The sequence below is a fragment of the Panthera tigris genome, chromosome A1 (genome assembly GCF_018350195.1).
Source record: "Panthera tigris isolate Pti1 chromosome A1, P.tigris_Pti1_mat1.1, whole genome shotgun sequence".
NCBI lineage: Eukaryota > Metazoa > Chordata > Mammalia > Carnivora > Felidae > Panthera > Panthera tigris.
Window position 1 is genome coordinate 111,838,252 of NC_056660.1, and position 14,705 is coordinate 111,852,956.

Here is a 14,705-nt window from a genome sequence, read left to right on the forward strand (position 1 = left end):
AAACACAAAGAGCCATTTTGGCAGCAGGAGCACCCAGGGAGTGGACGTTGTTTTTTCCCAGCGAAGAAAACAAGGTTGGCAGTTGACACAGAATCCGCCTAGTGGTTGAGCTCCAGATTTTAGTCTGACTTCTCATCAAGCGCGAGGTCCCCATGTGCCCTCTGCACCCTGGGCCCCCATGTGGCCTCTGCACCCTGGGCCTTGTCCATGCTTTGTGTCCTCAGCAGGGACATTGCAAGGGCATTTGTTCCTCATGTACATTCCCTGGTGGGACAGAGTCACTCTGCCTGCAACCTGGGCCCTTGTGCCTCCTGCGGGTGCCTTCGCTGGTCACCCCGCCTTCTCAAATCTCTGCTTCCTCATCTGGATTGCCCGGGCAGCGAGCGTACTCCTCCTGGACGACAGGGGCTAAAAGCTCAGGCTGAAGGGCCAAAGGGACCTGGAACAAGACACTCAGCCACACTGGCCTCACGTGCCACATCTCCAGAACAGAGATTTGAATCCCTGCCCCCGGGATTGTGAGGGTTACAGGGGAGGGTGTGTTCCAGGTGCTTCCTAGGCGCAGTGCTCGGTACCCGGTCCTCGCTCCACGTTCTGTGACTCCAGAAAAGTCAGTCCGCATCTCTGGGCCCCGTCGTACCAGCTGGTCCACGAGTGTGGGGATCGAGAGGGGATATGCAGTGAAGCCACAGAAGGCCCATGCCTCATGAACTGGCGGCAGCCCCCAGGGGATGGGTCCCCAGTGGTAGAGGCTCTGCTGAGCCAGACGCTTGAGCTACAGTTAGAGTAAGTGGCACAGCAGCTGTGAGGAGGGGGCCCTCTAGAAGTCGCCTGAAACTTCTTGCACCTGGGGAGGAGCACCAACCCCACGGAAAGGCCAGAGGGGCTGGCTTTAAACTATATGGAGGGGCACCTGGTCGGCTCAGTTGGTTGAGCGTCCGACTTGAGCTCAAATCATGATCTCAAAGGTTCGTGAGTTCGAGCCCCGCATCAGGCCCACTGCTCTGAGTGCAGAGCCCGCTTCGGATCGTCTGTCCCTCTGTCTCTCTACCCCACCCTCACTAGTGCTCTCTCTCACACGCAAAAATAAAACATTAAAAAAAAGAAGACTATACTGAAGGGGACGGGCTAAGTCCAGCACATATGGAATGAAGAAAGCACATTGTGACGCCTGAGTCCTTTTATGTAAAATGAGTTACAGTCATCCACGTCTACAGAGGCACGTGGACACAGGGGCCAAACTGGAAGGGGTGAAGTGTAGTACGTGTGGCCTGGAGTGCAGGTGTTCTCACGTCACCTGTGTGTTTTTGCCGTACCTGATGACAGCTTGTGATCAGTATGCAAGGAGACTCAGCATTTTATTGAAAAACAGTCTACCTTAGTCTTGTCCCAGGCAGAAACACCTGAAAAATCATGGCTTTGATGGGACAATTATATTTTTTCTAATATACGGTAAATCAAATGTATTTGCTGTTAAAATAAAAACTGATCACATGGTCACCTAAAATAATTTTCTTTTTTTTTCTTTTTTTTAATATGAAATTTATTGTCAAATTGGTTTCCATACAACACCCAGTGCTCATCCCAGAAGGTGCCCTCCTCAATATAAAATAATTTTCAATGGCAAAGTGATTAAATACTTTGGCCTCAGCATCCGGCTGCCTAAATTTGAATTCCAGCCCTGCCATTTACTGGTGGCCTTTTATTGCCCTCTTTAAACCTCCTTTCCTTATGTTTACAAAGGGGTAATAATGGTACCTCGCTGATAGGATTCTTAAGAGGACATAAAGTAATCAACAAAAAATGACTAGCATGGATCCCGGCCTAGAGTGACCACTGAAATAAATGTGACTATTAAAAACTGGTTACAGCGATTTCTGCTTCTAATCACATCAATACTGCTGGTATTAGTTGTTCTCCCACTGTGAACAACTAGAAAACTGGATAAAATAGGAAGCCACTATTTGAAGATGGTGGAAAACAGAAAGTTCTGGACAGTGATCTAGGAGGGAAAGGGAACAAATGAAATGGGCCCTAAACCACCCCCCCCCCCGCCCCCGGCTTTCTGCCTGATTGAGAATGCAGCCAGAAGGGACACTGGTGCAGACTCGGTGGCCTCTGGTAGTCCAGAAGGCAGAGATCTATGTTCTAGAGGATGGGAGACTGGAACTTGCATCCGATTCTACTTATGTGAGTTTGGGGAAAGGCAAAACCACAGGGACAGAAAGATTGGAGGTTAAATAGAGGCGAGAAGGGTTTTCAACTGAAGGACACAGTGAGTGGTGCCCTAAGAAGCAGCTTACAGGTGCCCAGTCCGCACCTCTCTTCCCAACTGCACATTTAGTGATGCCGTGTCAGCAGTTTGAAACTGGCCAGGGTGGGAGTGTTGACACCAGGGAAATGAGCCAACAGTCAAGGCTTAGTTGTGTTGTCTTCTTTGTTTGTTTTTGAGAATCGGTTTACCAGCACACCACTGGGCAAAAGGGAATTTGGGGAGTAATTGGACTGGTCTTTATCTTGATTAAGGTGGTGGTTACTTGATGGTATGATTGGTTAAAATTCATAGTTCTGCAAACTATCGAAGGGGTAGATTTTACTAACTAAAAAAAGAAAGTGCAAAAAGCTTGAAATTTAGAGATAAATTCAACATAAATTTCTATGAAAGTGTGGACATAGGCTTTTGAAAAGTATTTAATATGTATAATGTGTTAACATTAAATATTTAATATTATTTAATATTTATTTAAAAATTTTAGGGGCGCCTGGGTGGCTCAGTCGGTTAAGCATCCGACTTCGGCTCAGGTCACGATCTCACGGTCCGTGAGTTCGAGCCCCGCGTCGGGCTCTGTGCTGACGGCTCAGAGCCTGGAGCCTGTTTCAGATTCTGTGTCTCCCTCTCTCTCTGACCCTCCCCCGTTCATGCTCTGTCTCTCTCTGTCTCAAAAATAAATAAACATTTAAAAAAAATTCTTTTAAAAATTTTAAAATATTTAATGTATTTTTTTTTGAAAATTTTTCATCTTTATTTTTGAGAGAGAGAGCGCACGCGCACACACAGAAGTGGGGAGGGGCAGAGAGCGAGGGAGACACAGAATCTGAAGCAGGCTCCAGGCTCCAAGCTGTCAGCACAGAGTCCAACACAGGGCTCAAGCCCAGGAACCGCGAGATCATGACCTGAGCTAAAGTCCGACAGACACTTAACTGACTGAGCCACCCAGGCACCAGTGAACTATTTAATGTATTTTTTAAATGTTAAAGTATATTTTGAAAAAAAAACAAAATTGGCAAACTACTCTAGCTGATTTCAAGGCATAGAGTAAATTTGCAGCTGTCCACAGGACAGCTCCCACATCAAAGAGTAATCTGGCTCAAACTGTCAATAGTGCCAAGATTGAGAAACACTGATCACAGTAATCAAGAAAATGCCACAGTATTGGTCAGTTGGACAGAGCAGAGAGGCCAGGATGAATGGACCTGTGCGTATAGTACTGATTATGAGAAACAGGAAAAGTCTTTAACCAATGACATTGACATAGTGGAGATCTAAATGGAAAAATAGATCCTGATGCCTACCTCAAACCGTATCAATTAACTCAAAAACAATTATAGGAGACCTAAACATAAAAGGTAAGGGTATAGAACATCTAGAAGAAAACATAGGAAGAAATCATCACAGTCTTAGGATAAGCACGTGTTTCTTCGGATACCAAAAGCCCAAATGAGAAATGCAAATTGGATTTCCTCAAAATGAAAAAAATTTCCTAGAAAGACATTGTTAACAAGATTGAAGTCAAGGCACAGCCTGGTAGAAAATATTCGCAATACATATTTCTGACAAAGGACTTGTATCCAGTATATATAAAGAGCTCTTACAACATAACAATAAGAAGACAAAAAACTTTATTAAAAGTGGGGGAAAGGAGCTTCCAGTGTTGGCATGGTAGCCTAAGCTCACTTAGTCAACTCCTCCCACTAATTATAACAAAAACTTTGAGCCATATTAAAAATCCAACTACCGGAGAACTCTAAAAAGTAAACAAAAACAGATTGTGGAGATGATGCTTCTAGACAAGTGATCCATGCAGGGGGAACTTTCCCATCTTCTCTCTCTCGGTCTCTCTCTGTCTCTGTCTTTGTCTCTGTCTCTCGCAGTCTCTTGGCTTTACCCAGAGGGCAGGCTCCACTTGCACAGCAACAATGCAGCAGTGGCAGAAGGGGGGCCCTGGGAGGACGCAGAGTGTGGAAGGAATCCAGGAGGAGAGAGAGCCAGGAAAGTGGTCTCTTAATTCTGTGAATCAGTGCACACGGATGGCCTAACCTCTGAGCTCTGCCTGAATGGGACAGACCCAAACCAGCACAGCCAAGCTTTGAAAACCAAATTGAGCTTTAAACCATGTGCACGTATCTTTTTAGCTTAATCACTAAATAATTCATGCTCAAGAACAGAGCCAAGCCAATACAGCACAGGCTTAGAGAACTGAACTGAGATTTGAGTCGTTAGGTACGGAAGGCAAGACAGAACATGCAGCTTGAACCTAACCCAGTTGATTGTCTGCTAGAACAAAAACATAGACTTCTCTGGAGGATTATTTACAGGACCCAAAGTCTACACAACATAACATTCACAATGTCTGGGACAATTCAAAATTAGTCAACATACAAAGAACCAGGAAAATGTGGCCACTTCTCCAAGGAAGAAACAATAAATGCCAATGCCAAGGTGGCCCATGCATTGCAATATCAAACCAAGAGTTCAAAGAAGCTATTATAACTGTGCTCCATTAGGTCAAGAAAAACACATTTGGAATGAATAAAAGGATAGAAGTTCTCAGCGTAGACACAGGACCTATAAAAAAGAACCAGATGGAAATGTTAGGACTGAAAAATACAAAATCGGAATTTAAAAAATTTACTGATTTCAATAGCAGCTTGGTGATGATGAGAGGGCGAAAAAACCTATAAACTTCAAGATAGATGAATAGAAATTATGCAATCTGAAGAACAGAGAGAAAAGAAAATTAGAAAAAAATGAGCAGAGCACCAGGGACCTGTGGGAAAATATATTTAAATTTTTAAAGGTTAGTTAAATTTAATTTTTTTCTTTTTTAATTTGATAGAGAAGGCATCAAGGATGTGTCATGGAGAAGAAAGGGGCAATGCTGAGGGACTGGGCACAGACAGGTCAGGAAGGGTAGGCATCTAGGTCTGACCCCACCATGGGAGGTCCTGGAGCCACTCCAGGGAGGGGAGAGCCCAAAGATCTTGTACCCAGTCTGCCCTGTGACTTCAGTGGGACACTGGCTTGGAGAGGGGCAGATGGTTCTTAGGGTCACAAACATCAGGAAGAGGCAAGAGCCATAAAAGGGATAGTTAGAAGGCCCAGGAAGAACTCCCAGCTCAAGAGATTCTCCAACAACCCCCACTGCCATTGCAGCTCGGTTCCTGTGCCCAGCCCCCACCCCATCCAAACAACAAGGTTCTAGACCAACCCCCACATGAGTCCATGTTCCTCAGGGTGGAAGCCCAGAAACAGGGGCTAGGTGGTCCCTCAGAGGTGTCACTGGAGTCCCAGCAGGAGAGGAAAAATCAACTGCAAAAAAACATTGGAAGAAATAAGCCTTCCAAGATTTGGTGAAAGATATAAACTGATATATTCTGGAGGCTCTGCAAACCCCCAAAGGATAAGGTCATTGGAAACCATGCCTAGACACATTATAAATGGCTGAAAGTGAAAGCTAAATACCATCAAAATAGCTGGAAAAACATGACACGCTACATATTGTGGAATAAGGATTGTGATACATCCATACAATGAAACAGCACTCTTAAGAAAAAAGGAACAAACTATTGGTACATGCAAAAACATAAAGGAATCTCGCAAATATTATGCTGTGTAAGACAAGTCAAAGTAGGGGCATCTGGGTGGTTCATTCATTTGAGCGTCCAGCTCTCAATTTTGGCTCAGGTGATGATCCCAGGATCGTGGGATCGAGCCCCACATCAGGTTCTGTGCTGAGTGTGGAGCCTGCTTAAAATACTCTCTCTCCTCCCCTGTCCCCCTCTCCCCCATGTCCTCTCTCTCTTTCTCTTAAATTAAGAAAAAAGTTAAAGTATCTGGTGTATGATTCCATTTATGTAAATTTCTAGAAAATACAGAATAATCTATAGTGACAGAGAGCAGATCAAGTGGTTGCCTGGACATGGGAGGGACAGATTACAAAAGTGCATCAGGAAATTTGGGGGACTGATAAAAATACTTGGTATCCTGATTGTGGTGATGGTTTCCCAGGTGCGTACATATGTGAAAACTGGGCAAATTGCATACTTTGCATATATGCGGTTTGTTATACTTTATAACAATAAAGTTGTTAAATACGCAAAAGATTCAAACACTTAACAGATGAAGGTATATGAATTGACGATATGCACATGAAAAGATGCTCAACATCATGAGTCGTTATCGTAAACTAAAACCATAATGCTGTCCTTGTACATACCCACCAGAATGGCAGAACTTTTAAAGTGATGGAGAGAAACTCCATCTTTCACACACTGCCCCTGGGAACGTAAAAGGGCGCAACCTGGCTTGGGAATCAGTGCATCAGCTTCGTAAACACATGCTTACCGTGTGATCAAGCTATTCACATCCTAGGTGTATGATCAAGCTATTCACATCGTGAGTGCTTACCGAAGAGAAACGAAAACTTTGCCCCCACCGTCTCGTACACTACCATGCCCAGCAGCCTAATTGCTGATGGAAACAACCCAACGGTCCACCAATGAATCGACAAACACACTGTGGTGTAGAAAGGTGCAAACAGAATGCCGCCAACGTGGATGAATCTTAAAAACAAAATGCTGAAAACAAGGAAGCTGCGCACAAAACTACGTACTGTGTGATTTCATTTATTCTAGAACACTCAAAATGAATCTCTGGCATCAAAACGCAGATCAGTTGTTGCTTGGGGCTGGAAGGCCGGTGCAGGGGGTACTACGTGAAGAGAGGCATTTCTGTATATTAATTTTGGGGTTGCTACATGGATTTTTAGGTTGTGAATGATATGCTTTATAATGTATATAAACTAGACCTCAATAAAGCTGATTTTTTAAAATATGGCTGTGTAAGGGGGCGCCTGGGCAGCTCAGTGGGTAGAGCATGTGACTCTTGATCTCAGAGTCATGAGTTCAAGCCCCGCATCGGGCACGGAGCCTACTTATTTTTTTTTTTTAACGTTTATTTTTGAGAGAGGCAGAGACAGAGAGACAGAGCGCGAACAGGGGAGGGGCAGAGAGACAGGGAGACACAGAATCAGAAGCAGGCTCCAGGCTCCAAGCACAGAGCCTGACGTGGGGCTTGAACTCACAAACTGTGAGATAGTGACCTGGGCTGAAGTCGGATGCTCAACCGACTGAGCCACCCAGGCACCCCGGAGCCTACTTATTAATAAATAAGTAAATAGGGGTGCCTGGGTGGCTTAGTTGGTTAAGCATCTGATTTGAGCTTAGGTCATGATCTTGCAGTTCATGGGTTTGAGCCCTGCGTTGGGCTCTGTGCTGACAGCTCAGAGCCTGGAGCCTGCTTCGGATCCTGTGTCTCCCTTTCCTGTGTCTGCCCCTCCCCCGGTTACACTCTGTCTCTCTCTCTCTCTCTCTCTCTCTCAAAAACAAACAAACAAACAAACAAACAAACATAAATAAATAAATGTATAATGTATGGAATTGGTACCAAAAGAGACAAAGAGGGACAGAGCAATAAACAAATTAGAGAAACTGACTGGAGTTTAAAATAGTTACAATTTGGGGTGCCTGCGTGGCTCAGTCGGTTAAGCGGCTGACTTCAGCTCAGGTTATGATCTCGCGGCCTGTGAGTTCGAGCCCCGCGTCGGGCTCTGTGCTGACAGCTCGGAGCCTGGAGCCTGTTTCGGATTCTGTGTCTCCCTCTCTCTGACCCTCCCCCATTTATGCTCTGTCTCTCTCTGTCTCAAAAATAAATAAACGTTAAAAAAAAAATAGTTACAATTTCAAATGTGGTTACTCTGGCTTTTCAAATCAGGTTGGTGGAGAGATCCATTATTCATAAATGATATTGAATCAACACATATAACTCATAAAATAAAATTAGAGCCTTATCTGTTACCACTTACAAAACATACATTCCACGTGGATTAAAGAGTTAATTCCATAAAACAAGAAAAGCAAGCTTTAATGGCCCCGGGGTAGGGGTGGGGGGTCCAGGGCCTGGCCCCGTGGAGTCCTGCTGGGTCACACTGTGCTTGGAATCCAGCAGTGGAGAAGCTTGAGGTCCTGGAGATACCAGGGCCTTGTGGCCCTCAGCTGGGGTTCTCCAGCCTCCAGCCCTAAGGCTAAAGACTACCTCTGAAGGCCGTCCTAGTGGAGGCTCAGCTTTCCAAGTCTGTAACACGGCACAACAGTGGTACTATTTCTAACTTGAAGGTCTGGGAAACGCCCAGTGCAGCAGCTGATTCTTGGGAGGTGACAACAAAGGCTGGTCTCTTCCTCTGTGCGGGACCATCAGGCCTGGGACAGAGCTGGGAAGGGTGGCTCTGTGGGGGAAAGTGGGCATTAGGCTTTGTGTCTCACTCTGTGCTCTCAAGTGACTGGGAAAGACCCACAGAGGAGAGGGGGCTAAAGTCAAGTGGCAAGAGTAGAAACCCAAGGGGACTGAAGCACTCAGGTATGGAGCGGTCTAGACAGCCTGAGACAACAGCATGAATCCTTGGGGTGCCCCCTCACCTTCCTGGGGAGGCTGCTGAGGCACTGAGTCTCTGGGCACAAGTCCTTGAGTGAGCTCACTGGATCTGTCATGGAGAGCTGTTCTGATTCCAGAAGATGCCTGCCCTCCCTTTGTATCCCGAAAGTCCCAGGGGGGAGATCTGGATTAAGCTGAATTAAGAGGCAGGTGATGACCACAGGTGTTGGGTGCTTGGGCAGGGGTCTCCATGGTAACGGTGCCATCTGGCTTTCTTGCCTGGCAGCAGGCCTTGTGACTTCATGGTGGAACCTTCTCTGACAGGCAGAGGGGGATTTGCCAGGGGGAAGAGCAGGCCAGGAGGAAGGGATCTGCCAAGGGCAGCTTTGTCTTTTCCATCAGAGTCTGAAGATTAACCTTGATCATGGCACGACGTGGGGCTACCACTGACTCCAGAACAGATGCCGAGACGGTGGCCGAGGGACAGCATAAGCCCCTCTGGAAAGTAGGTGGGAACATACCTGGCCTCCTTGAATCCAGAACCCACTGGTGAAGTGGAGCCAGGGCCCAGGCGGGCAAGACTCAGACATGGGAGAGCCTCTGGGCCAACACCTCTGGATGGCAGGAAGGGTAAGGTCTAGGGAGACCCAGCCCCTGCAGGGAGACTCTCCCCATAAACTGCTCATGAGGCTCCACAAGCCTTCATTCTTGTGTCGACTCCCTTCACCCACACAATCAGCCATCCAACCCACCTGTATGTGTGAGTGTCCTGGGGCTGCTGAAACAAGTCACCGTAAACTGGGTGGCTTAACACAACACCAGTGTATTCTGTCACAGTTCTGAAGGCAGGCTCCTTCTTGGGGGCTCAAGGAGAAGGTGTTCCTTGCCTCTCCTAGTTCCTGGTGGCTCCTGGCGATCCGTGGCATCTCGTGGCTTGGGCAGCATCCCTCCCGTCTCCCCTTGTGTCTGTGTCCAAATTTCCCTCATAAAGGACACCAGTCATTGGATATAGGGCCATCCTAATCCAGTATGACCTCATTTTACCTTGACTGCATCTACAAAGACTCTCTTTCCAAATAAGATCCCTTTCCCAGGTACCAGGAGTTAGGACCTCAACATATCTTATGGGGGACACAGTTGAGACCACAATACCATGTAGGTCATTGTGAAAAGGGCACAGGCTTCAGAGCAGGATGGGCTTGGCCTCCAACCCTGGAAGGGCCTCCACACCATCTTGTTCCCTAGGCCCAGCAAAGTTGGGAGGGGGCTCCCGTGGTCTACCTGCAGAGGGGCCGTGGTGTGTCTGGGGAGGAGGAGGAGGTCTAGTCCCTGCTCTTCAGGAGCTCACAGTCTGTGGGGCCATGGGCCATCACCAAGGGTTAGGACTTTCAAAAGGGACAGTGGTGGTCAAGCTGCACACAAGGAGTTAGGACAGGCATGACCACACATGTGGCTGGGGTGGGGAACGCAAGGCCCAGAGACCCCAGCAAGGATCAAAAAGGCCAGGGCCAGACCCTAAGTCCTTCCTATGGGACTCAGAATCCACGGGGTACCCCTGCACCCCACATGTACCCATGGGCTCTGGGTCTGACCCTGATGGGCAAAGGTGGAGAATGGGTTGTTTTTTCACTGACGGGTGCTCTGGGCTTCTGTGTCCCACTTTGGGCCTGGGAAGTAATTCCTTTTTCCCCTTTCCAGCCTCCCCACAAGACCTGCCTTCCCCTTCCTATTGACAGGGAGTCTGGCAAGGACTTTGCTCCTGGACAAGCCCAGTTTAATATTCTCTTTCTTCCTCCTTCTCTCCCACCTTTCTTTCCTTTATTCCAATATTTGGTATCTGCCATATGCCAAGGCTGTTCTAGGCCTTGAGGATACAGAAGACAGATGGGCCTAGCCTCAGTGGAATTTATAACTGGAGAGATGAGAGATATTAATCAAGTCACCATGCAGATGAATGTTTCACAGCAGAGGTGTGGGTGCTCTGAATGAGGGGCATCAGGGTGGTGGGAGTCAGCAACAGAGTGAAGCAGCTAAACCGGGGAAGGATGGGAGCCTGGAGCCACGAGCTGAAGTTGTCAACCAGGAAAAAGGAGAAGGAAGAGATTCCAGGCAGGAGCATTAGCATGAGTGAAGGGCCTGTGGCAGGAGGCTGCTTGGCGAGTTGAGAAGGACTGACAGGTCTGTGTGGATGGACGGGACAGTGCAGGGAATATGAGACGGCCTGAGAGTCAGCAAATTAGCCCCATCATTGTTGGAAAAGTATCAATATTGCATGCCCACAATGAGACGAGACCACCACACCCCAGAATAGGCAGACTCAGACCAAGAACGTTCCAGAGGAGGAGATGTGAGGCTGGAGTGATTGGGAGTCAGTGCAGGGATTGGGGGAGGCAGGGGCTGGGAAAGCTCCTTTGAACTGAGAGGGGAAGGGCAGATCTGGGCATAGGTTCTAAAGCAGGGCCAAGCTTTGTGTGACCAAGGAAGGGCAAGGAGGCCTGTGTATAGAGTGGAACCAGATGTGCGTGGGGGAAGGATGCAGGTGCTGGCAGGGCCAGGCCCTCCAAGGCTCTTGGGTAACCTGACTGTGGCTGGCAGCTGCTGCTGGGTTCTCCTGGAGGGGAGCACACTCGGGTTTATGCTTTGGAAAGACCCCTCTGGCCTCCAGTGTCAGCAGGAATGGGAGAGGGGCTAGGGGGTGGGGACTTTGGGCTGCGGTAACAGGTGGAACACCATTCTCTTTCCAGTCATCCCAGAAGAGCTGTGAGCCTGAGCCCAGCGCCTCGGCTTCCCAGAGCCTCCTGGAGGCGGCTGGCCCAGAGCCCCTGTCCCAGCACCCACAGGCCAGCCATTCAAGGGGCAGTGAGCCCCTCAGCAGCCTTGACCTCTCCCATGGGTCTCCAGTGGCCTTAGAGTACCTGCCCTTCTTTCGCACCTATGGGACTCTCCTGGCTGTGGGGGAGCTGGTCCCACAGCCTGAGGCTTGCAGGGACCAAGAAGGAGACCAGACTGTCAGAGATCCAGCATTCCATGAGGACTCAGAACCGCCCAGCGGCTTCTTCCCTTTCTACCGCTCCAAGGAGGAGTGTTTTCCCAGGCTGGCCCTTCCTGGCAGGTCGTGCTGGGGCTCCCGAGACCCATGCACCAGGAAGGAGGCGCTGGCCGGCTGCGTCTGCAGGATGACTGTCAGCTGCTCGTGCTCTGTGAGTGGGCGTGGCCCCGGGGAATGTGTTTAAGCCCCTTGAGTTTCAAAGTCCTTACAAAGGGAGGCAATAGTGGAGCTACTGGGGGAGCCATTGTGAGAATTACGTACAGTAACGCGGTCATTACACCAGGCTTAGCCGGTGTTCCCCGACAGAAGCACCTGTGTAGTCCTTATGACTCGCTCGGCACCCCAGCCGATGCTCCAAGTACATCATCTCACCTGTCCTAATAATAGTCCGATGAGAGACGGCTGATTGCTGCTCCCACATGACATGGGGGAGAAAAATGAGTCTCAGGGCAGTTAAGCGACTCGGTAGCAAGAGCAAACCTGGGCTCCGACCCCAAGCCGGTGCCCTGTCATGTCACTACCAGTCACAGAGCTGGGGGCCGTGCCGTGACCACAGAGACGGAGCAGGCGGGATGAGTGGATTGTGATCCCAGATGCGTTCCTTCCGGCCAGGAGGCCCGGGGGGCTGAATGATATTGCTCACTGTTCTCCAGTCTGCAGAGTAGTCATGCACCCTGCCTCCTTCCCTACCGCTGCTGGGGTGTTGCAGGCACAAGGCCAGCGCTGGATTTCTAGCCAAACTTAGGAGCCTAGCTGACCGTCTTGTCTCCTTCCCACACAGGCTGCCTCGGCAAGCCCAGACCACCTCCCTGGGTCCTCTCGCTCGCCACCCTGCTGCCCCATCCTGCTGGTCCCAGAGGGGCACTGCCATGACAGCGGCCTGACTGCCCCTGCCTCCAGTGATGCTGCCTTCAAGGACCATGCCCTCGGTGCCTCGGGATTCGTGCCTTACTACAGAACCCTCGAGGAGGAGCTGCGCGCCAGCCCTGGGCCTCCAGTCTCTCCGCTGGGGAGCCAGGAGCCCACAGGGATGCTGCCCAGGCCTCGTGCAGCTACTTTGTGAAGGAGTGTGAGTTACTAGCAGCTGGAGCCGCTGAAGGTTGGGCCCCAGCACCTGCTCATCTGCAAGAGGTGAACGTGGCTGGGGGTGAGGCTTCCAGAACTGGCCTGGGACCACAACTCTGCCTTACCTCCCCCTCTGCCTGGGTGCCTAGGAACCACGGAGCTGGCAGGAGGAGCCCAAACGCGGGCAGGCCTGTCCATCCCCTCTCAGTCTACTTGGGTGGGCCAACAAGAAGATCCTGTGCCCTGCCAGGGTGTATGTACCTCCACACCAGTGTCCGACTGAGCAGGCCTGGGGCAGGAGCAGTCCTTCTCCTCGAGGACTGGAGGGGAGATGCTCAGCCTGTGCCCCCCGCAGCCACAGCCTCAGGGAGTGACCCCACAGCCCTGGGTGCTCCCTCGGGCCTCCTAGCTGGAAAAACTGCCCGAGGCCAAGGGGACAGCAGCAGCCCCCAAAGGCGCTCCACCAAGGAGATGTCTGCCCGGCCCAGCACTCAGACCGTCCCACGGTCCTCCTCTGCGGTAGCCTGTTCCAAGCTCAGAGGAAGGGAGCAGGACCAGGGTCCTCTGAACAACTGAGGGATGCAGACCAGAGACTAAATAAATCACTTCACTACAAGGATTGGAGTTGGTGCGCTAACGTGGTGCTTTGGAGTAATGCGTGCAGCTTTGCATTAAGTGAGTATTTGCTATGTGCTAGGCACCTTACAGAGACCATCTCTCTATCCTCATGGGGGTAGACCCTTGCATCAGCTCCATTCTCCAGATGAAGAAACAGGCTCAGAGAGGTAAGTTGCCTGCCTGGGCTCACACAGCTCACAGACAGCAGAGCTGGGGTTCATAGCCAGGGCTGTGTGGGCTCAGGGCCCGAGTACTTAAAACCCTTCTCTACACACCCCTCCTCAGTGGGTCTTGATGCAACAAGGAAAGAGCCAGCTGCCAGCCATGGAGCACTGTGAAGGCCACCCCACATCGCCTTTCCTCCTTCCCCCTTTCCTTCCCTGGCTCCCCATGCTTTGCAGCCGCGGTAGGGGGGAGCAGCATATGACACATCTACTGAGGCCTTGCCCTCCCTGGCCTCTCTGGATACCATTTCCTGGTGCCCCAGCCTGACCCCAGACTCCAGGCTCACCCCACACCATGGCAGATGGCTGTGAGGCTGCAGCACGTGGTTATGACAACAGCATGCGCTCACCCACCCCACCCGCTCCTGGGACTGGTGCACCACGGTACCCACATTCACAGCCACTCTGTCCCGGTGCACTGGTTCCATGGCCCCCCTCCTCCCTCCCCTCTCCGGTGACCTGATGGCTGCCCCTCACCTGCTTCCTAGTCCTCCTGAGGACGGTGAAGTTGAGAGGCCATGGGAGAGAAATCATTGGTCATGCTTCAGTTATGTCTAAGAGTTTCTTTTTTAAAATGCACTTTTAAGTATTTCTTGAGGCACTCCTATGACTTCCCTTTGGGCTGGGTTGGCAATATGGTGAAGAAATATATGTGCCCTCGCTGCAGGACTCCTTGGCTTTGTTCTTGGAGGGGGTGACTGGTCTTTCCCCTCTTAGATTCCCCATGGCTGGGTCCAACCAGCTGGCATCCCTGGGCTGTCACCGCCCTCAGAGACACAGATTGGGTGGGGAAGCGTCTGGCTGTGTGTTAGAAACTGGGGCCACTCTCTCCCCGTACAGCCCAAGCTGGGTCGGCCATATGGCTCCCTCTTCCCATACACGTGGCCTCCCAAGCATCAGCAGGGCCCAGAGCCCTGCAGGTTCTAATCCCAACCGTCCTGAGGGGAGATGCACAAACCTGACTGGCTAGCAGGCTGAAGAGAACCTCCAGTGTTCAAGACTGAGAGTTTTCTTGAGGGAGCTATTTGCAGGAAGGATC

The 14,705-nt window shown here is 50.2% G+C and overlaps 1 protein-coding gene and 1 long non-coding RNA gene across 2 annotated transcripts; one reads left to right on the forward strand and one right to left on the reverse strand.

Moving 5' to 3' along the window:
- Positions 1–8,182: 8,182 nt before the first annotated feature.
- LOC122238014 lies at positions 8,183–8,958 on the reverse strand. Its single transcript, XR_006216941.1, has 2 exons — positions 8,755–8,958; positions 8,183–8,564 (listed from the first exon to the last, which is right to left on the reverse strand). It is a non-coding gene; the product is annotated as an uncharacterized LOC122238014 (long non-coding RNA).
- A 75-nt stretch (positions 8,959–9,033) lies between these two features.
- LOC102961565 lies at positions 9,034–13,440 on the forward strand. The gene is made up of 3 exons (XM_007077834.2): positions 9,034–9,340; positions 11,455–11,910; positions 12,541–13,440. Exons 1-3 carry the CDS (start codon positions 9,299–9,301, stop codon positions 12,820–12,822), a joined length of 780 nt encoding a protein of 259 aa, XP_007077896.1. The 5' UTR covers positions 9,034–9,298; the 3' UTR covers positions 12,823–13,440.
- The last annotated feature ends 1,265 nt before the right edge of the window (positions 13,441–14,705 follow it).

Coding starts and splice junctions, on each gene's coding strand:
- LOC102961565 (XM_007077834.2), top strand. CDS start 9,299: ATGGGAGAGCCTCTGGGCCAACACCTCTGGATGGCAGGAAGG. Junction 9,341..11,454: donor ACCTCTGGATGGCAGGAAGG/GTAAGGTCTAGG, acceptor TTCTCTTTCCAG/TCATCCCAGAAGAGCTGTGA. Junction 11,911..12,540: donor CTGTCAGCTGCTCGTGCTCT/GTGAGTGGGCGT, acceptor CTTCCCACACAG/GCTGCCTCGGCAAGCCCAGA.